At 59.4% G+C, this 21,512-nt stretch overlaps 1 protein-coding gene across 1 annotated transcript; it reads left to right on the forward strand.

The window, feature by feature from the left end:
• Window positions 1–3,864: 3,864 nt before the first annotated feature.
• Window positions 3,865–21,006, forward strand: NPHP4 (nephrocystin 4). Its single transcript, XM_054394817.1, has 28 exons — window positions 3,865–3,999; window positions 4,436–4,567; window positions 5,017–5,189; window positions 5,506–5,570; window positions 5,823–5,978; window positions 6,086–6,222; window positions 6,827–6,993; window positions 7,070–7,190; window positions 9,187–9,369; window positions 10,170–10,293; window positions 11,927–11,973; window positions 12,561–12,793; window positions 12,887–13,078; window positions 13,661–13,827; window positions 14,304–14,464; window positions 14,830–15,010; window positions 15,915–16,034; window positions 16,184–16,263; window positions 16,458–16,684; window positions 16,779–16,968; window positions 17,084–17,161; window positions 17,253–17,409; window positions 17,686–17,771; window positions 18,354–18,439; window positions 19,030–19,201; window positions 19,695–19,874; window positions 20,570–20,707; window positions 20,866–21,006. Exons 1-28 carry the CDS (start codon window positions 3,865–3,867, stop codon window positions 21,004–21,006), a joined length of 4,029 nt encoding a protein of 1,342 aa, XP_054250792.1.
• Window positions 21,007–21,512: the final 506 nt, after the last annotated feature.

Below are 21,512 nucleotides of genomic sequence, written 5' to 3' on the forward strand. Positions count from 1 at the left end.
GCCCTGCCCCTTCTCTCTGCCCGGGGAAGCTGCTGCTGCTGCAGAGCAGCGTTCGGTCCCCAGCCTGGCATCCCCCAGTCTGGCACCGCGGTGCGGTATCCCTCCGACCGCGGGCGGTGGGCTCGGGGCTGTTTACTGGCCAGCGATTCCCACAAGGAGCAAGGCTGGCGGTGGGGAGGGAGCTGCGACACGTGAAGCTGCCCGTGATGGTGCCGTGCGCGCTGGAGCGCTGGCACCGGCACCGCTCGGCTGCTGGAGCCAATGACACAGCCCAAAGCCGCACACGGACAGGGCCAGTCCCGTTCTGCCGCCACGTACACCAGCGCCCAACTAAGAGGCTCCATCAGGCCACCGAGCACCCGCGGCTCCTTGGTGTGCAGCACCACCAGCGTGTGCCCCTTCCCCAGACATCCGCTGGGCAGCCTCGCCGACGTGCCAGGGCTGCCAGCCAGGCACGGCTGAGCCACTATCCGCGGCATCGGCGGCCCCAGCACTGCACTCACCTGGCTCCGGTGCTGGAACGGCGATGTGCAGTCAGGAGGCAGAAAAAATGAGATGAGCCCCAGCTGGCAGCAATGCAGGCTCCGGGAAGCGGCGCCAGTGCCAATGCGGAGCAGCTGTGACAAACACAGCGGGTGCCAGTTCCTACCCCATTCCAGCTCCGTCCCCGGGAACGGCCGAGTGCTCCGCGCCCCGGGATGCAGCAGCACCCAGGGATGCTGCAGAGCCGCGTCCCTGCCGCTCTTACATCCTGACTCGGCAACTTTGGCTCCGTGCAGCCGTGGCGTGTGCCGTGGCATGCAGCCCGGCGCCCCGATCCGACCGGTGCCTTAACCGTGTCGGTGCCACAGCCCACCACCGGCAGCACGCGCGGGCGAGCGAGAGGCTGCCATCCACTGCCGGCGAGAGGAGGCTGGCCCGGTGGCTGTTGGACGTTTCCGTGGTGGAAATGCCATGCCGGGAGTTTTGCCTAAGGGATAAATCCAGGGCAGCAACAGACAGTGCTGCAAGAGCAGCCCGGCCGTCGTGTCCCTGCAGCTGACCCATCCTCCTCTGTGTGTGTCAACTGCTCCTTCTCAGTGCCTTTTCGCCATCTTGGGCCAAAAACCCACCCCGGAGTGTGTGGCTTGGGGTCACCCTGGAAACTGGAGCATGCTGGTTGCTGGCAGAAACGCAACACCATGATCCTGGAGTGATAACAGCACCGAAACAGCCAGACTGGAGATGAAAAGCAGAGGCCAAGGCAGCACAAGGGGTCAGGGAGTGTGCCACAGCTCTTGTGCCATTTATAAATCAGGAAAACTCAGTCAGCCTCCATCCAATGTGTCCCACTCCACCTCAAGGCAGCATCCCCTGCTCTCCTGGCACAGCTGTCTCGCTGCCTGCTCTGAACCATTCCTACACTGATGGAGACCCTCTCATCATGGCCTGGTTGGGTGACCCCTGCAGGCTGCCCACTTTCCATGCCACAGCTGCAACAGGCAGGAAAGGCCACAGGCCCTGTCCGTTTGGGGAGCACTCCCCAGAACTGGCACAACAGATGGGTGGAAACCACATGCCAAGTTCTGCTCTTGCTCTGCCATACATCCAACCCACAGACCCCCACACTGAGAGCAATGGGCAGCCCTGCCACCCTGCTCATTAAATAGCAATAAAAAATAATAATTAAAGCAGCAGCTCTTGAGTGTCTCCCATTAGCAGCCATGAGCAGAGACATTCCTTGTTAATAGGCCAGAAAATCACTGCATATGTACAGCACAGAGAGAGATGCATTATCTGCTGGATGGCTGTTACCCACCCTGCCTGCCCTGGCGCTGCCCCATGGCACAGCACTGTGGCTCCAAGTGATGCTTTTGGAAGAAGCCCCTGGGGTTTGGCAGCTGGCTGGGTGCCTTCCCCACGAAAGGCCAGTCTAGGTGCCAGTGGTGAGAGGCACGTGTCTGTTCTACCCAGTATCTTTCACCAGGCCAGGTGCCCACGCCAATAGCCTGGAATGCCTCCATTAGCTGTGGCAGCTCGATGTCTTGGCTGAGTGGGCTCCCTGTTACATGGCAAACCGCCCCAAGGAGTGGGGACTGATGGGGGCCTGGAGCCGAAGGAAGCCCCGGTCTGAAGAAGGATGCTCACAGTGAGCAGTGGAAGCAGCTACCGGGGGACAAGAAGCTCTTAGCAGGGCTCAGGAACAGAGCTCGGGAGCCGGTCCTCGCTCCCAACAGCCCCACGTGCCATTTCGGTTAACGAAGCCGCTGTCTCGTGCACAAAACGTGATGCTTTCATTCCGCCGCGCACAACGGGGCCCGGATTAGAAACCAGGATGATACTGCGGGGAAAAGCCACAACATTTCTGTGCTCCTGCTTCCTGGTTTGTGCGTTACCGGGCTTTGAGTGCTGCGTCTACCCGCTGCAGCTTCACCGGGCCGCAGCAGCCAGGACACTGATTGCGGGATGCTCTCGCCTGGCTGGGGACCACAACGGCGCAACCGCCCCGTTCCCGCGGGCACCGCCGGGCCCTCGCTTGCGCCCGCCGCCCCGAGACCGCCCGGCATCGTTGGAGAATACCCGGGACGGCGATCGGATCGCTCCTCCGCGAGCTGGGGCACTCGGGCTACTAACCGCCGCTCCCGGGCTATCAGCCAGATTTTACCGGGGCACCGGGAGCGGGCGTGTGGCGGCGTGTCCTCACCGTAGCTGAGCCCGCGACCGTGCCCAGCTCCATCACCCCCATCACCGCTCCCATCACCGCCCCAACCAAGATCTCCGCCGTGCCCTCCCCGTCCCGGTCCCGGTCTCGGTCCCGCACCTGCCGCCGTCCGCCGCTCCCCACCGCTCCACCGCGGCGCCCTCGTGGGGGGCAAGCTCCGCCCCCGATGCCTTCAATTGGTGAAGCCACCCGCCTGTCCCGCCGCCGGCTGCGCTGGTCCGCTGTCATTGGCTGCAGCGTCGGCGGGGCCGGCTCTGCCCCGCCCCCCGGGGAGCGGCACCATTGCCCTAGTAACCCGATGCTGAGGCGGGCGCGACCACATGCGCGGGGGGGGCTGGTCCCGTCGCCGCCTCCTCCCTCGCCGCCGTTACGGCGTCTCGCCCGGTCGTGGCCCCGCCCTGCCATCGGTCCCTTCATCTGCCCACCGATAAATTGCCGCAGGAGGGCGAGCGCCCGTGTAGTAAGCGGTGGACGCTCGGCCGTCATCCCCTCTGGCCCGGAGTGAGTGTGGTGGTGCCCGACGAGATGGCGCCGGGGCGCGGTGAGTGCCCGTGGCGGGGGGGGCTGGCCCGGCGGCCGGGCCGCCTCTGGGTGCTTGCGTGGGCGCCTGTGGACGCGTCCAGGCCTTGAGTGGGCACGGACGGGCCGTACTGCTGCTGGTGGCCCGGGGTTTCACCCCGCGGTGGGTTACCCAACCGTGTGTGCGCATCCACACCGGCTGGTGTATAGAACTGGTATGGGGCCGGTGTAGGGTGTATAGACTCTCCCCTGCACAGCTGCGGTGCTGCTTGTAGCCACTCGCGGCTGTGGCAGCTGCGGTCCGTGGGTGTGTTTGGGTGCCCTGTCCGCACACACACGTGTGTCCCGCTCTCTGTGTCCGTGTCTCTCGTCTCTATGGATACCTGCACGCACCCATGTTGGCCTCTGCATCCACGCGTGCACCGATCTGTAGGGGTCTCGTGCTGTAGAGCTGTAGGCCCACTGGGATGGGCGGTGCTGGAGGTGCAGCCGGGTGGGTGGCTGCTGGGGCTGAAGGTGCAGCTGGCGGGGGCTGGAGGACCACTCGGCTGGGTGGTTTGTGCAGTGTGTTTCCCTTCTGTGTCCCAGCCAAGTGCTCATCCTAACCGACGCCGGGCGGGAGAGGCGACTCTCGTGCGGGCGAGATGAGTGAGTGGCAGAGGGTGTTTGAGCAGAACCTCACCATTCCCCCGCACTGCCAGCGCAGACGTGCTCGCTGGCCAGGCTCCACTGCCTTCTGCTGCGTGCTGAAGTACCTGGAAGGAGCTGTCCTCACCCAGGTAGGATGAACTCAGGGGCCAGAGCTCACGGAGGTGGAGGTTTCAAAACAAGGTCACTATTTTGAGGTGAGCCATTAGGTAAATCTCCCAGAAACACAACTCAAAGCTGTGGCCTAGCCCCACACATTTCTGCCTACCAATCTGAGTTAGTGTTTAACTGTTTTTTAACTTTTGCTCGTTTAGATGAGCATTTTGCACCAATACTCTCCAGGCAGTACTTCAGAAGCTGCCATCCCTTTATCTTGTGTGTGACACCCACCTGTCCCACCTCTTGGCATGTTTAACCTCTGCCTCTCAGACAGGTCCTGCAGAGTGCAGGAAACTGCATGGCTCCATGCCTGGTTTGGGCATAAACCACCCAGGTGTTATTTGTCCTCACTTCCTGAAGTGTTACCTGCAGTCTTTCCCTGATATTCTGTCCTGCCATGTCCTGCAGGGAGCTGAGTATCAGCTGCGCCTCTCCCTTTTCGATGCCACCTACCACCACTTCTTTGGGAGGACCTGGAGGAGTGCCCAGCGAGCTGCCTGCATGGTCCCACTGCGCCCAGCCAGGGCAGCTTTCAACGAGGTGGGTACCTGGGGATGTGTGGCTGGCGTCTATGGACCACTAGTGTGACCCTATGATCATCCCATGTGCTGGCAGCTGGGGTTTGGAATCATGTTTTCAGTTTTTCAGCCAGAAGTTTATGAAGCACAGACTGGCATGAGTCTGCGGAACCTGGAGTCATGGAATCATGGAAGCTTGGGGAAGCTTTTCTAGATCATTGAGTCCAACCCTCAATCCTGCACTGCCAGGGTACCACCACACCATGTCCCTCAGCACTGCATATCTACAGTTTTGAAATTTCCCTAGGGATGGGGACTCCACCACTGCCAAGCAGTGCCAGAGGTCATTTGCCACAAGCCACTGTCTGGAACCTGTGGTGGATGTTGTGGTTGTGCCCCTGGCTGTGTAGATGCAGAAGGTATAGCTCTGCCAGCTCTGACATCCGTCTTCTCTCTCCTTTCCCATCTCAGACTGTCTACTTCCACACCTCCTTGAACCACCCTGGTATCTCTGCTGTCGTGGAAGTGGTGGCAGTGGCTGGGAAAGGGGACCAGGGCTCTCAGCATCTCTCCTGTGGCTTTGGACTCATTCCCCTTTTCAGCAGCAGGTTGGAGGTGACAGACCTGGCCACTGAGGACAGAGTGTAGGTCCCTCTGCTGCCTGCCCATCACAGGGAGCTGGGGTGGCACCATGCATGGCTGTTTTGGGGGGCAGAAAGATGGCTCTGGGGAGAGAAGGTTGGTCCTGGGGCTGCAGGAACAAAGCTGGTGTCTAGAGACCTGAAATTCCTCAGTGCTGGGGAGGTGGTGGTTGCTTTGTGGATGATGTCTGCCCTTTGTGGGTGGGGTTTTACTGTGAGTACAGAGTGGCAGGGTGGTCTCTGCTGCTGAGCAGAGGCACTGGGGAAGATGAAGATGTGCATCATCACTGCCTGCTGCATCTGTGCTCTCTGTTCTTAGGCTGAAGCTATACCATGGGACACCACGTGCCTTACTGCACCCACGCTTCCATGACCCCATGGAGAGTAAGCAGCTGCAGGATGTTGTATCTTGCTGCTTTCTTGGTGGCCTCTCTTTTCCAAATGAAGGCTGTGTTTGGTTGGTGTGGCACAGGGTCTGTGCCCTGGTGCTGTCTTGCTGCCAGCTGGGCAAAGCCTGGCTGGGCAAACCCAGCTCTTTCATGGCTCCCAGTGAGTGTGCTCATGGATAAGGATTCCTTCAGCAGCAGCATTGTGAAACCTCCCTTGGTTCTGCTCATCTTGGGCTGTTTCCTTCAGAGAACAGATACCTGATGGTGATGGAGAAAAGCCACCTACAGTATGCCCTGAGAACCCACCAGCCCCTGGAGATGGTATTTCACCTCCTTCCTGAAAATCTGCTGGTGTCTGGGCTGCAGACCCTCCCCGGCTTGCTGCCGGTGCATGGAGTCACAAGTAAGGGCTCCTTGCCCTTCCCTGCTGCAGGTCCCCAGGGGTGGTGGTGCCAGTAATATCCTCCCTCAGCCACAGTGTGACCTGGGGCCACCACATTCTCCTTGCAGCTGACTGCTTGCAGAAGCCCCGGCTGCTGCCACCGGTCACCTGCTACCTGGAGAGGCTCTCTGTGCAGCTGGCCCCTTCCTTGGAAGAGTTCGAGGAGCAGCTGCTAGAGCTGCTGAACAGCGATCACTTGCTGCAGGTCTGGGGGCTTTGCTTCTGGGCCTGCTGGTGCTTGAGTATCTGTTCTGCTTGGAGCCTCCAGTTCTGCTGCTGTGCCAGCTTGTGCTGGCTCTGCTGCTGGGTGCTCCTGCTGGGTTTGTTGTGGGCAACTGGACTTTAATAAGCAGGAGCTGGGTTTGCTCTGCTGTGGAAAATGCAAAGCTGTAGCAGTGCTGCTTGTGCCTCCTTAGGAGCAGCAGTATTTGGTGTGGTGACTGCTGGCCAAGTCCTCATTTGCTTGCAAGATTTGCACCAATGCTGCCAGGGGAGGGTTAGTTGGACATAAGGAAAAACTTCTGTCCTGCAAGAGTGCTCAGGGGTTGGAACAGGCTGCCCAGGGAGATGCAGTCCCCAGTCCTGGAGGTGTTCAAGCAATGTGTGGGCATGGCACCTGGGGCCCTGGTTTGGTCATGGTGATGTTGGATTGCTGGCTGGAGTCAGTGATCTTAGAGGTCTTCTCCAATCCAATCAGTTCTAAGATTCTATAAGGATGAACCTTTAATGTCCCTCAGCTGCTGAAGTGGGGCCCTGTGTCAGGGGGTTCCTATAAGGGGTACTGTTAACTTGTCTCTCTCCTGTGCCAGGCCAGTGCTGCACCGGATGGTGCCAGGCTGGTGGTGCGTGAGCGGCGGCTGCATGTTGGTGTCCACAACGGCCTCCGCTTCCTGCAGGTGCCACAGGTTGCCCTGCTGGTGCCCCAGGCTGAGGTAGCACAGGGCAGCTGCCCACAGGTGCCAAGCTCTGGAGCCAGGTAAGAGGTGACCCTCTGGTGCTGCTTCCCTGCTGGCTTGGGCGCTGCCCACAGCCACTTCTCTGTCCTGGCGCAGGGGTCAAGCCCTGGTCCTGAGAAGCCGAATCCACCTGAGCGAGATGGTTCCTCACCCAGCCTTCAGGGTCTGCTTTCAGCTGGAGTATGTCTGCTGCAGCTCCGGAGGAGCTGCCGGGAAGGTAGGGCTGGGCAGGGTGTGCTCCTCATCTCTGGAATTTAAAGCCAAGGAATCATTTTGGTTGGAAAAGGCTTCTGGGATCATGGAGGTCAGCCCTTCTCTAACTCTACCAAGGCTGGTGCTAAACCATGGCCCTCAGCACCACAGCTCTGTGGCTTTTGAACATCTCCAGCCATGGGGATTCAACCACCTCCCTGGGCAGCCTGTTCCACTTTTCCAGAACCTTTTCAGGGAAGAAGTTTCTTCTAATGACCAACCTAAATCTTCCCTGGTGCAACCTTGTCCTACCACTTCACTCAGGAGAAGAGACCAACCCCCACCTGGCTCTGATCTCCTCTCATGGAGCTGTAGAGAGGCAGAAGGTCTCCCCTCAGCGTCTTTCTCCAGAAAGGGAGAGTGGAGATCTGTGGCTGGGGAGCAGGCCCTGCTGTGCACTCCCTCCTCGTCCCACTTGGCCACCCTGCTGCCTACTGCAGTGCCCTGGCCAGGTGCTGCCTGCAGTGCTGCACAGGATCCCTGCACTGGGCTCCTGGACTCCTTTTAATTGCACCTAGTTCCACCTCCACCATAGCTGGGGAGGATGTAGCCTGCAGCAGTCCTGTTATGTTCTGCAAGCTCATTTAGAAAATTCCATCTTTTTAACTTCAAAAATGCTTTTCTTCAGACTGTAACATTTCTGCTCAGAAGTTAATTCCTCCTGCTCTGTGGTTTTCCTCCTGAGTGGTGAGGTTCCTCTGGGAGCTTCAGCCTGATGCTCTCCACCCCTTCAAGTCAGGGGAGGCCTCTGCTGACTGCAGAGACCATTCCTGCTTACCAGTTGTGCTTGATTTTAACTGTTTTGTGTTAACCCCAGCTTGGTGGATGCCCTCTGTCCCTTTTAGAGACCCTTTGCTGTTGGAGCTCCTCCTAGCTTGGAGCATGGCTGATGGTGGTTAGGAGGCTCCAAGTGTCCCAATGTGCTCACTGAAAATGCAGGAGGTGTCATCTCCTGTCAGAGTTGCCCAAGGTGACACTTGGGGGTTGGGTGTCTGTCACTGTCACATGTGCCAGGCCAGTGGTATCTGGGTTGAGTGGGCAGGAGCTCAGCTTTGCTATCAGAAATTCTCTGCTGGGTTCAACTGCTCTGAACAGCCAAAGTCAAGGAGGTTTGGGGCTCCAGCCACAGATCTGTGTGGCTGTGCTGGGAGCTCTAACTGGGAGCTGGTTCCTGGGGCACAGAGGTTAATCCAAAGCTGTCTGCCGAGCTGCTCATGTGCTCACCTTCTCCTGCCATAATTAGCAGGCTCTGAGCATGGTTATGCTGGTGGGGATCTCAGTTTGCCTCTGTCTCAGTTAGGAGAGGCTGTGAATGTGCCTGGATGAGTGGAAGCCTCTGTGCTGCCTTTTCCATCTGCCAGGGATTGGGGGGGTCAAACACCCATCCCTTAATGCTGCTTGAGTGGAGGGGGCTTCAGCCCTGGGGCTGGTGACTGTCTCTGCTGGTAAGTGCTGAATGCATGCAAGGGGTGAAGGCTGCTTCTCTTCAGAATTATTTTATCCTGGTTTTGTGTTTATCTGCCTTGGTTTGGGCTGATCTGTGGGGCCAAAGAGGCTCCATGTGGGAAGGGTGGTGCTGGGTTTGCAGCTGTGGCCCCCAGGTTGTGGTCAGCCCTGTGGAGGTGCTGGTTCTGTCCATAGTGCTGCCTGCAGAGGGGAGAGGAGCAAACGTGGGAGCCCTGCAAGCCTCTCTCACTGAGGGGTCTCATGGTCCTGGGGGACCAGCATGTCCCCCTCCATCAGAAGTGCTCTTGGTGCTCCTCAGAGCCTGCAGGTGGCTGGAGCAGGAAGGTGCAGTCAGTGGAGGGCAAAAAGAAATGAGGTGCTGGGAAGTGGGAAGCCCCCAGAACAGAGGGGAGGTTTCTGCAGGGTACCAGAGCCTGGGTCTGGTGGCACCCACTCCCCATGCTAGTGGCAATCTGGGATGCCCAGAACTCACCATGCTCTCCCTTTTTCCCCAGGCCCTGCCTGGCAGTGCCCGCAGCGAGGTGGGTGACCTGTGCTCGGTGTGCTGGGCTGTCTGGAGCCCAGTGCCAGGCTCCAGAGAGGCTGAAGTGGTTCTGCCCCTGCGTGGTGGTGCCCACCGTGGACCCTGCCAAACCTTGGTCTACCGGCGCCCTGTGAGCAGCAGGAGCTCACGACAGGTAAGGGCTGGCTCCTGTGCCATGAGCTTGTGGGGATGCTGCTGGAGCTTGGGCAGAGGCTCTTTGCCCAAACCTGGTTAAGTGCTGGGTGGGGGCTGAGTGAAGAGGAGGGTGGCAGCCCCCAGCCCCTGCCAATGAGCAGCTGTGTTGGTGGATAGACAGCCAGGTGTGGTACTTGGTGTTTGGTGCTGCCTGGCTTCGTGGAAGCACAGAAAGGTTTTGGTTGCAAGAGACCTTTCAGGTCATGGAGTCCAGCCCTTAACCCAGCACTGCCAGGGCACCCCTAAACCATGGCCCTCAGCACCACCGCTCCAAGGCTTTGAAACCCTTCTAGGGAAGGGGATTCCACCACTGCTCTGGGCAGCCTGGGCCAGGCCTTGACAACCCATTTGGGGGGAGAAATTTTCTCATGTCCACCCTAAGTCTCCCCTGGTGCAATGGCTGGACTCTGATCTCTTCCAGCCTAAATGATTCTGGGCTTGTGCACAAGGTGAGCTCCTCATTCCCAAGCCTTCTGCAGCAGGAGGAGGGTGGGGCTGGGCACAGTGGGATGGCCCAGACAGAGCTGTGCTAAGCTGGATGGATGAGTGTCTGCAGAAGCTGCTCAGTGAGATATTAAGCCAGGTGGCTGTGGGAGAAGGTGGCAGGTTGTCTCCTCAAGGACAGAGGTATTAGCCCTTTGGCTCTGCCCCCAGCTGGCACTGCCACTGCTCTGGCCCCAGGGCAAGAAAATCATCCTGGAGGTAGGAGGCAGGCTGCCTGTAGCCTGCTGTCTGAAAGCATTTCCCTTGCAGTTCCAGGAGCAGCAGGTGGAGTCTGGGACTGTCCAATTCCATGTTGCCACCGACTCAGAGGAACATTCTGTAAGTGCTACGGAGCTGCTACGCAGTGCCAGGGCCGAGGCGGTGCCCACGCCGGTGCTGGGTGAGTGTGTGCCAGCTTGCTGGCATGCCAGAGCTAGAGCCTGGCACTTGTGTGCTGGGGAGGGAAAACACCCAGCTCTGCTGTGCTCCCTTGGGAACTGCCAGAGCCAAGCTTCCAGCTGCTTGAATTCAACTCCTACTCTTTCATCTGCAGAGCTCCCCTCTGACAGTAGCTCTGAGCCACGTGTGGCATCCCTGGGGGTTCCAGCACAGCCCCAGCTCCCTCCCGCTCTGGGCCACCCTGTGTTTGGGCTTCACACCCAGGGCAGCCCGTGTGCCATGGCTGTGCCAGCAGTGAGTTGCTCCGTTCCAGTGCCATTGCTTGTCTCTGGTCCCTGGAGCTTTCCAGATGTGAGGGCAGGAGATGTGGCAGCTACAGGCTGAGGCAGATGTCAGTCTTGGGTGAGGCTGGTCAAGGGGCATGGATCAGCAAAGCACAAGCTGTGCCAGGTGGTGCTGTGCCTGCCACGAGGTGGCACTGGAACCATGGCTTTGTCACCATGAGGAGCTGGGCTGGCTGCTGAAAAGGACGAGCGCAGGGTGGAAGGAAGGGCTCTGGGGCATGGGGAATGCTCTGGGTTAGCTGCTGGCACCTTCCTGGTGCTGCTTGGGAGGTTTTCCTGGATGCCAGGGCACCGAGGGAGTTGTAGTGTGGTGAAGGGAGAAGTGATATGTGCTGATGGTGAGATCTCAGCTTGGCACTGGGCTGGTGTGCTCTGCCTTGTGGGGAGTGTACAGGGGCACCGGCAGGGTGACTGGGAGATGAGCCGGCACTGGGGAGCTGCTGGCATCAGAGAGAGCTTGGGAAGTGCAGTGAGGGTCCTGGAGCTGTGCTGTGAGGTGCTGCCTGCCTGCACCCTAGGCTGCCAGGAAATGTTCAAGCTGTTTGGGGGGCTCTGTTGGCAGACATGGCTGCCCTGTTTGGCCAAGGGGGGCTGAGTGTTGCCTGTCAGCTCAGCTGGCAGTGGTGCTGGTGGCTCTGTCCATTGTCCCCTTCAGGCTGCCACAGCCATCCCAGCAGGGAGCAGGCAGTATTTTAGATGTCAGGGAGATGAGGTGGCTTCCTCTGCACAGCAGTCAGCATGACAGAGCTGAACTACAGGCAGTGGTGGAAGCAAGAGAGTCTCAGTGCTACATGGGTGTGGGGTTGGAGCAGCTGTGGCCCTGTTCTGCAGGACCTGTGGCTCTGCCAGCTCAGCTGTACCAGTGTACAGCCAGATCTAACCTGCAGAGTTCTCATCCTCCTGGGGTGCAGGAGCAGGGAGTGACAAGGAGATAGCAGAGGGGGGATGAGAATCTGAAGTATTCTAAACTTCCACACCTCACTGAGCATCCCCGTAGGCAGCACCGTGTGGCTGGAGGGATCTGTGGTGCCGGCTGGGGTGGAGGAGCTGCTGCTGGCAGCAGTCAGCCCTGTTCCCAGCAGGATAGGGGATGGAGCTGGGCTGTATTACCCCACAGGCAGCACTCCTACTGGAAAAAATCACCCAGCTCGGGGCTTGGGCCGTGGTGAGACCCCCTTGCTGGGCTGGCTTTACCCCTGGGATGTAAAGGGCCTGATGGAGGATGCAGCTGTGGCAGCCAGGCCAGGGCCGGCAACTCCACTGCAGCCTCTCTTCTGTCCCTGTCCACAGGTCTGGCAGCCCCTCTGCAAACAATGACCTCCCCACGGGGACCAGGGGTAAGCGCCATCCACTCAGGACATGCTCCCACTCCTGTCCTGCTGCCGGTTTTCCTGGCTGCTGTGGCCAGGAGGCACCAAGTGTCCTGCTCAGATCCATCTTCTCTGGGGCAGCAAAGTGGATGCTGTGCAGAAGGTGCTGAGCAGGCTGCCCTGAGTTCCTTTCCCACCCCAGATGGATTTGGCAGGGCAGGGCTGGGTTTGGCAGCCCAGGTTTGCTGGGGGCTGCTGTCCCTGCTGACAGTGGCACACGGAGCTGCTGGGGTTCAAGAAGAGCCATGAGTCCCCAGGTCCCTCTCTGTGCTTTCTGCATCCTGGGGCAGGGATCCATGCACACAAATATCTGGGGGGGAAATTCCTCTCCTCCTGAGGCTGCCTGAAGTGCTTTGAATTTCCTGCTGTGTTTTGTCACCCCACTGCCAGGGAAAAGGCAGCAGCTGAATGGGCACTGGGGCTGGGGGTGGGGGGCAGCCAAGCTGTGCCACTTGGCATGGTGATACCAGAGCTGCTTTGGCAAGGTGGGGCTGGTGCCTCGATGCAGGGCTATGGCCTGGCCCTGGATGCTCAGGCTGGCTGTTCCCTGGCAGCTGTCAGTGTCCGAGCTGTTGTCCTCACTGCAGGGCAGGGAAGGGTTCCTGGTGCCACATGGCTGCAGCTCACATCATGACTCCGCTCACCTGGAGGCTGCTGCAGGCATCACTCACTTGGAGGCTGACCTTGGCTCACTGGACCCAGAGCCCAGTGCCAGTGACCAGCTGCAGGCACTGCCCTTCGCCCCCCTGCAGGTGCCTATTGCTGCTGTGGGGCTGCAGGCAAGCAGGTGATGCTCCGCTGCCCTTCCCCAGCTCCTGCAGCCCCGGTGCTGGGTCCCTCACAGCCCCTTCCCTGTGGCTCACCCCTGTTTCCCCTCCAGGTCCCACAGGCTGCTGTCCCTTGCTGCCCTGGCACACCTGCAGGCTGCTGGCTTCCCACAGATCCTGGACCGTCACCAGCTGCCGGTGGAGATCTCGGAGCCGCCGGAGCCAGCAAGCCTCAGCCTGCGGCTGGAGGAGGCTGATCCTCTGCAAGGCAACGAAATCATCCTGCAGTTCCTGGCCTTTGGCAGGTGGGTGGCAGCTCCTGGTGTGGTGCCTTCTGTGGGTACCTCCTGGGGCAGAATCCCTTCCCAAAATCTTCCACCTGCTTCTCTGCTTGTGGCAGAAGTCCCTGCAAAGGTGGCTGCTGTGCAGGCAAAGCCCCAGAAGGTTTTACTGTGCTGCCTTTATCCTTTCCAAGCACTCTTAAATCAGATTCCCAGGATTTTTCACTGTATCCATTAACCACAGCATGGTGGAAAAGCTTCTTACTGCAGTTTCTGCATGTGTGTGGAGCTGAGAGTCAGCACCTGTGGGGGTGGCTTGGGCTGGATGAGGCCCCACTGGTGGCTTTTTGTGCTGTGCAGAGGTAAAATGCTGCCTTCCCTGGGCTCCTCTGCTGCAGCATATGGTGGGAGACAGCTGGAATGATGAAGCTTTTTGGAAAGGCAGAGCAGGGCCATATGCCTGCTGCCTTCAGAGAGCTGCAGGCACTTGTGATGCCGCTGAGCTGCTCTGGTTCTGCCTCCCCACATGTGCCACACTCTTGGGGAGCTCGTGATGGGGAGGCAGCACTGCTCCAGCAGCTCACCTGACCCTCCCTCTCCCTCAAGGGATACCAGTGATGGCATGGAGGGGACGTGGCCAGGGAATATATTCCTCACCTTCCAGTTCTATCGCTTCCCACCAGTCACCACTGCCCGGCTGCAGCTGGTCAGCAGTGAGGGGGGTGCAGCACAGCTCCTCATGCAGATCAAGAAGGATGGGACCCTCAGCACTGGTGAGCCCTGGAAACCTCCTGGGGCTGCTCTGCAGCCATCAAATTCTGCCTTGCCTTGTGTGAAGCCAGACAAGGGGAAGGGTTGGGCTGGTTTGCACCAGGAGGCTGCTGGCTCCTGCTGCAGCTCAGCCCTTGGAGAAGGAAGGCCACAGGTGGGAGTGCAGTGCCCGGAGCTAGCAGCTTTGCCCTCCCGGCTCAGTGCTGCTCTTCCTTTCTGTGTTGTACTTCTGGTCCCCAGAGACAGCAATCTCTTGTAGCTGGTGAAGCTCCTTCTGCTCTGGAGCTGGGAGAGTCTGTCCAGGCAGTGTTTCCATGGGAGGGTGCCAGTCCCAGGGGACCTTGGACCTTGCTAATTGACTGTTGGGTTCACCAAGTGAAGGAGGGTGTCTGGGTGAGCCAGCAGGCTGCTCTGGTGCAGGAAGTGTCCTTGTCCCAGTTGCTGTGCTGGTGGCAGCTCCATCTCTGTTGGGTCTCAGGCCCCCCAGGGCTGCAGCTGCGGTATGTGGTGGATCCTGGGTCCCTGCGGCCCGGGGAGCAGCGCTGGTTCCTGCGCTACCTGGCAGAGCACAGCCTGCAGATCGACGTCTGGGATGGAGACTCCCTGCTCCTCGTTGGGTCTGCTGCTGTTAAATTGCAGGTAAGGTACTGGGGCTCTTCCCCATTAAGTCCCCAGGACAGCTGCTGAAGGAGACCCTCTTTAGTGTGAGGAGGGTTCAGGAGCTGCCCCTTCCCCTTGCTGCCCTGCTGAGTGCCTCTGTGCTGCCCTTGTCTCTAGTGCTGGAGTTTCCTTCAGCCTCTGTGTAACCCAGGCTGCTGTCAGCCTGACAGGCTCCTTGTGGTGGGAGTTGTCTTCTCCTTGGCAGTGATGGCAAAATTTTGACTTACCCCCACTTCCCTGGAACTCCTGTGGGATTCTTGAGATAAACCCCCCAGAGCCACCCTTCACCTCTCAGACCATACTCCCCAGTAAGTCATTTCTCCCCTGTCCTTGCCTGTTCCCAGCCCCTGCTGCGCCAGGGCCAGGAGGCTGTCAGGACCCACCATGAGCTGGAGGTGACCAGGACAGAGTACGAGCAGGACGTGGCGGTGCTGGGCAGGGAGGCTCTGTGGCACGGAGCCCTGCAGCCCCTCGGTGTCCGTGTGGTGGTCAGGGGCTACCTCCACCTCTGCCTGGCCAATGTTGGTAAGGGCTCCCGTGGTCAGGACACCTGGCTGCTGGCACCAGTCCCCTACAGCATGCCACCCTCACTGAGTATCCCCAGTGCTGGCTGAGGCTCTGCATACTGAGGCACTCGCTGGGTATGGGATGGTGAGAGACCTGCCCAGGGCTGTTCCCAACCAAAACACCCAGGCTGTGAGGACCTTGCTCTCCCTAGCCCCTGCTAGCTGCTTTTAGCTCTCTAATTCCCTATCCTATAAAGCCTGGGGACTCCAGATTCAAAATCTTATCTCCTGAGCAGAGATTAGCTCCTTTCGAAGGGCTCTGAAACCCTCCTGGCCCTGCCTTGCCTGCAAAGGGTTGATAAGCTCCAGGGAAGGACAAGCTGAGCTGCACAGCCTGGGGAAGGCTTCAGCTCACCCTGCAAAGGAGAAGGAGCAGAGGAGCTCCTCCAGGACAGCAGCTGCCCTGGGGTTGGGATTTTTATCCCCTCTCCTCTTTCTTTTAAGCACCAAAGTGCTGTGCTTAAAGCCAGCACTGAGAGCTTGGAGCCCTTGGGGATGGGAGCTGAGGGCTGGGTCAGTACCCAGCAGGTTTAGAGCTCTGTTTAGCACAGCCTTTGCCAGGAGAGTGGGTGGCAGCAGGAGGGTGGAGGTCTGGCAGCATGTGTCTGTGGCACAGCTGGGGATGAGAACATGGAAGTGACTCCCAGGGCTGGCAAGGAGATGCCATGCTTGTGGTGCTGTTCCATGTCTGGGTGGTTGGCTGTGGAGCTCTGGAGGGGGGCACTGCAGGGCTTGCACAGCACCACCAGCAGGCAGACAGCAGCTCCTGCTTCTCACACCCTCTGGGAAGGGGATAAATCTTGCCATGGATTTTATGATGAGATCCAGGGATTTCCCCTCACCCCTGGCTCTGCCTGTGGCAGGCCACCCATATGAAGAGACCCCAGGGCAGCTGCCATCCCCATTGCCGTCCCGCTCCTACTATGTGTCTGGTGCTGCCAACATCTCAGCTGGCAGCTGGTTACCCCGGTATGCTGCTGCTGGTGAGTCCTGCTGGGCTGGGGCTTGGGTTGGCAGAGTCTCTGCCGCTATGGTGCTTGTGCTGTACCCCTAGCTGTGGGGCATCTGTTCCCTTTCCCTGCCCCACAGCATGGGGGTCCCTGGTCAGTGCCATGCTGCTCTCTGCCCACAGGTGGGCAGGTGTTGCGGGCACGGAGGCTGGTGGAGGTGGACGGTGAGCTGGCAGCTGCCCTGCAGAGCCGCCAGGCAGGGGCACGGCTGCCATCCCCAGCTGCTCTTGGCGAGGCCGCAGGCGTTCGCCGGCGCAAGCTGCGGCGTATGGCACTGGTGCGGCAGCAGGAGGATGCCAGTGGTGGGAGGATGCCCCAGCTCTCGGTGAGGAGAGGTGCCAGGGGCCAGCTGTGCCGGGGCTGGCTCTGGGATGATGGCTTTCTCCTGGCTGGCAGGGCTGGCAGGAGCAGCGTGCCCAGCACATGCAGGACCTGCAGATCATCGATGCCTACCGGGACCACACCAAGGGCGAGAGCATCGCCCAGGCTCTGAGCCAGGCCATCACTGCTACCCACACCGTGCACGCAGTGCTGGGCACGGCAGAGTTCTTCGAGTTTGCCCTGAAGAACCCCTGCAGCGTCCAGCACACTGTGACCATCGAGGTCGACCACCCTGAGCTCAGGTGGGAGCTGAAGCGATGCCTCCATGCGTGTGAGAAGATGTCAAGGTGGCACCTGACCCCTGGCAGTGCTCCCCCTCTGCTGCTGCCCCTGCAGTGTGATCCTGGACCCAAGGGAGTGGCGCCACTTCAAGGAGCTGACCAAGAGCACAACTCCAGTGGAGGAGGAGATGTTCCACTTGTGTGAGGACCTCAAGCCTCAGGTCTACCTGCGCCCCCACGAGACCCTCCACATCCCCTTCAAGTACCAGACCTTCTCTGCAGACCCTGCGCTCGGCATGGCACAGGTGGGTCAGGGACCCCATTTCGAGCTCCTGTCCTCGGCTGTGTTTGCTGCCAAGGCCAGGGTGGTACCACCAAAGTGCAGCCCCAGCTGTGCCTCAGACTTCTTTCACCCCACAGGAGCCAGCCAGGCTGGAGGCTGGTGCCAATGTGGCCACCCTGGGGAAGAGGGAGGGCAGGCAGACAAAGCACATCCAGGTGAGGGCATGGGGTGGCAGCACTCAGGGGGCTGCCTGAAGGAGCAGCATCACTCCTGCCAGCTCCTGAGCCTCTGCTACCCCTGGGGCAGGTCTGCTTCCAGGGGAGCAGGGGGAAACCCCTGGCACTGCTGCGGGTGCAGGTGGAGCCGCAGCTGCACGTGGTGGACCAGACCTTCCGCTTCTACCACCCGGAGCTCACCTTCCTGAAGAAGACCATTCGGCTGCCCCCCTGGCACACCCTCCCTGGTGAGCCTGCACTGTGCCCAGCAGGGACTTGGGCTCTTCCTCTTTGATGCCCATCAGTGGGGGCATTCCTGGAGCACATCCCTGCTGCTTTGCCCTTTCACTGCCTTGGGCTCCTGTTTGCTCCTCATGTGCCTCCCTGCACCAATTGGATACCTGATCCCCTCTCCACTCCCCTGGTAGCCCAGCACAAGGGATTCTGGCCTGCAGCTGCCTGGGGCTCAGGGCAGCAGGCACAGGGCAGACCTTGAGTTGGCTTTCCCCTGGGTCTCTCTGCAGGGGCACCGGTGGGGATGCCAGGAGAGGAGCCCCAGCTGTTTGTTCGCTGCAGTGACCCCAACATAATTTGTGAAACCAAGAACATGGTACTGGTGATGCCTTGGCATCACTCTGCCTGTTGTGTTGTCCTGCTAGGGGTAGTTCCTGTTCCCCATGCCAGAGATCTGTGCTGGGTGACTCTGGGGCAGTGGGAATGGCCACGCCATGGGCCAGGCCTAGCCCAGATTGCTCAGCTTCTTGCCCAAGCACAGCCTTAGCTTTCTGTGCCCAGCACAGAGTCCCTGAGCTTGCTTTGGAGGTGGGTGGGAAGGACACCTAAACCTGGGCACCTGTGAGCAGATGGTGAGGGAGGGTAGCTGCTGATTGCCACTGCAGAAAGGTGCCTGGGGGGAGTGGGTCAGGGCTGGTTAGAAAACTTGGGGGAGAATTTGCCAAAGTTTGATGGTGGATGCAGACCTGGAAAGGCATCAAAACTCCTGTCCCCTGCTGTAATTAAAAGCAGTGGCGGAGCTCAGCCAGGCTGTGAGAGAAGTTAATGACAGCTGAGCTGCAGGCTGGTGCAGCTGCCTGCCCACCTGCGTGGGTGAGGAGGAGCCCCTGGGGGTCCTCATTGGCTGGTGGGCTCTGGAGCTTGACTGGTGGAAGGTTGCTCTGATTTCTGCACACAGGGCCCAGGTGAGCCGCAGGACATCTTCTTAAAAGTGGCTGGAGGACCAAGCCCCCAGATCAAGAAGTTCTTCGTTGCTATTTATATGTAAGTAGGACTCCAAAAAGGGATCAACACCAACCCTGAGCGTGCAGCTGGGCAGGGGGGGAGCTCACACTGCCCCTGCCTTGCTCCTGGCTCTGCTGGACTGCAGGAAGTGGGCAGAAGGCTTCCCAAAATGTTTGCAGCTTAGTGTTTTCCATCATTCTGTTTGCTTTTGACTGTTCTCTTCCCCCCTAATAATTAGGGCTTTACACTGTTCTTTCCCTCTAAATAGCCAGGTTTGGGTTGTTCTGTTCCTCTAAACAGAGGCTTGCAGCCTTCCTTCTCCCTCTCAGTAATCAGGGTGTGCCCCTTCCTCTTCCCCTCTAAACAGCCAGGTTCAGAGTGTTCTCTGCCTCTCAATGGAGTTCCTCTCTTTTCCTCCAAATGAGGCCAGAGCCTCCCCAGCATCCCAGCCCAACCCCTCCTGAGCCAGCTGGGCTCTTTCTGCCTTGGATGATGCTTTAGGAATGCGTGACACCAAAATGGGTTCCTCAGAAGCTCACCCCAGTTTCAGGCTCCCTCCCTCAGCTACCTGCTCACTGTTTGCCTGCTGGTGGTGAGCCATGGGTGAGCACCATCCACCTGTGCCACAGGGATGCCTGGCTGGCAGTGCCCACACAGATCTGGCAGTTCTACCTGCACTCCCTGCAGCGCCTGGACCTGAGTGGCACAGCTGGGCAGCTTGCCCGCCTCTCACTGCTGCTGCGTGGCACCGTGGCCCCCCGCAGGGTGCAGGCATTCACCTCCCATCCCCACGAGCTGCAGGTAACCCCCGTGGGTGGGCATGGGGCTGGCAGAGCCCTGCATGGCAAACTGGGAGCTGTGCTGGACCAGCACAGGAAGGGGAGAGGCAGCCCACTGAAGGATTTGGTGCCAAGGGGTGTGGTGATGGTCTGGCTAGGGCCATCAGCAAGCCCCCTAAGGGCAAATTCCCTGCCTTAAGGAGAGCAGCTTCAGGCTGGCACTGGCTTGGGAGCTGGGGGAGCCCTGGGTGTGAAGAGAGGGCACAAAAGCTCCAGCCTGGCCTGCAAACCTAAAGTCTCCCTGGGCAGAGCTGTGGAGAGGGAAATCTCCAGGCCAGGGGTGGGACCTGGGTCTTGTCCTTCTGGACATGAAGTCTGAAGCCTGTGGTGGAGTGTTCCTGTGGGTGGGATTCCATGGCAGTGGAATTCCAGAGGTGTGCAGGCGTTGAAGAGCGGTCAGGTCTGCTCCGTGCTCCAGGTGGAACCATCCCAGCTCCTGGTGGTGTTTCCTGCAGGTGGACCCAGGCGGTGCCTTCCTGCTCCCTGCCAATGCAGTGCAGGAGCTGTACCTGGGTGTGCGGCCCCGGAGGGCTGGCACCAGGTTCATCTACCTCAACCTGGTGGATGTGGAGTCTCACCAGCTGGTGTCCTCCTGGCTGCTCTGCCTCTCCTGCAGGCGGCCTCTCATCTCTAAGGTACAGTGGCAGTTGCTCTCAGATGGTGCCAGACTGGAGGGTGCAGCCTGGCTGATGCCCTGGGGCTGGCTCCTGTTGATTCTGCTCTTCACACCTGTGCGGTTTCTGGTGCCTCCTACCTTGGGCACACATTTAGCTCTCAGGTGATTGAGTAATCTGAGGGTCACAGTAAAGCATCTTCCAAGCTGTTTGGAGGGCAGTGCCATGCTGAGAGTCACTAAAGCATTCCTGGTTGTAAGGTTAAAGCTGCAGCACTGCTGTTGAAGGCCTTGCTGCTGAGCTGCTTTGAAAATGCTCTGCTGAAACCCTTGGTACTGGGGAAGTTCAGACTGGCATTGAAACCAATGTACTATCCACTGCCAGCCTGTCTCTAGTGCCATGGGGTATTCTGAGTGGGCACCACAGCTCTCTCCATGGATGTCCATGAAGTAGCTGGGGAATGAGCTGCCCTGTGCCAGCTGTTCCCCTGGCCCTTTGTCTTTTGGGTTTGTGATTGCTTTGCAATTGTGCTGGTGGCAGTGCCAGGAGGATGCTTTGGCTCAGGTGTTTTTTTTTACCTGCTGGCAGAGACCACATGTAAGGTGAGGTGCCCTGGCATAGCTCTCTGCAGGGGTGGCTCTGGTTGGTCTGGGGGAGTGCCTATGGCTCCCCCATGCTCTGGGCAACCTCTGCTATGGCTTCTGCTCACCCTGCAGGTGTTTGAGATCTCTCTGCCCCTGGGAGGCAGCTGCAACAAGCGCATCACCTACACCAACCCCTACCCCTCGCCCCGGCTCTACTTTCTGGGCACCAACCGCCCTGACCTGCTGCGGTTCCGGGAGGACTCCTTCCAGGTACCCCCTGCCAGCTGCTGCCCCCAGCCAGGCAGCCCACGCGGTGCTGGCTTCACAGCTGCCATGGGAGGCCCACGCTGGGCTGGGGAGGGCAGGCAGGAGGAGGAGTCCCTACCAGGTCCTGCCCTGTGTTCTCTTCCCCTGGCATTGTCCTGCAGGTGGCTGGGGGGGAGGTGTACAGCATCGGCCTGCGCTTTGGCCCGGGCCAGGCGCTGGGCGAGGAGGAGATCCTGATCCACATCAACGACCACGAGGACAAGAACGAGGAAACTTTCTGCGTCAGGGTCCTCTACCAGTGAGCCTGCTGGGCTCTGCTGGCAGTTCCCCCTTGGGGATGCCAGCATCTCTCCCATGGAGGGCTTGGAGCCTGCTCCCCTTGCAGGTGTTGGGATGCCCAGCAATGCTATGAGTCCTGGCAGTGCCATGTGGCTCCAGCTGCACAAACTGGGCAGAGCCACTGTTTGGTGCCATGACCCTGGGCTCTCTGATTTTTTTTTTTTTGCAAAGGTTTTGCAGTATTTTAGGCACTTGAGAATCTTTTTTAACTCACTGTTTGCCGATATTCTTCAGAGTATTTTTTTAAGCATTTTGTATTCTGCAGAGTTTGGCACCATGGAGGCAGCTTTGGAGGCTTTGGGTACTTTTTACTCATTCTTGAGCAATTAAAGTTGCTGTGCAAAGCTGACAGAGTGGTTGCATTTCCTTCCAGGGGAGGTGGCAGCCCCTTGGTGTCCCCATCCTGCAGAGACAAGAGCTGAGCTTGCTGTGCCGCTGGTCCCTGTGGTGAGGGAGTGCTGGGGGTGCC

This window comes from Indicator indicator, chromosome 32 (assembly GCF_027791375.1).
Source record: "Indicator indicator isolate 239-I01 chromosome 32, UM_Iind_1.1, whole genome shotgun sequence".
NCBI lineage: Eukaryota > Metazoa > Chordata > Aves > Piciformes > Indicatoridae > Indicator > Indicator indicator.

Excerpts from the sequence above, each read along its gene's own strand:
- NPHP4 (XM_054394817.1), top strand. The coding sequence starts at position 3,865 with ATGAGTGAGTGGCAGAGGGTGTTTGAGCAGAACCTCACCATTCCCCCG. Across the intron at positions 9,370-10,169 it reads GCAGCAGGAGCTCACGACAG|GAGCAGCAGGTGGAGTCTGG; the intron begins GTAAGGGCTGGC and ends TTGCAGTTCCAG. Across the intron at positions 14,465-14,829 it reads CTGCTGCTGTTAAATTGCAG|CCCCTGCTGCGCCAGGGCCA; the intron begins GTAAGGTACTGG and ends GCCTGTTCCCAG.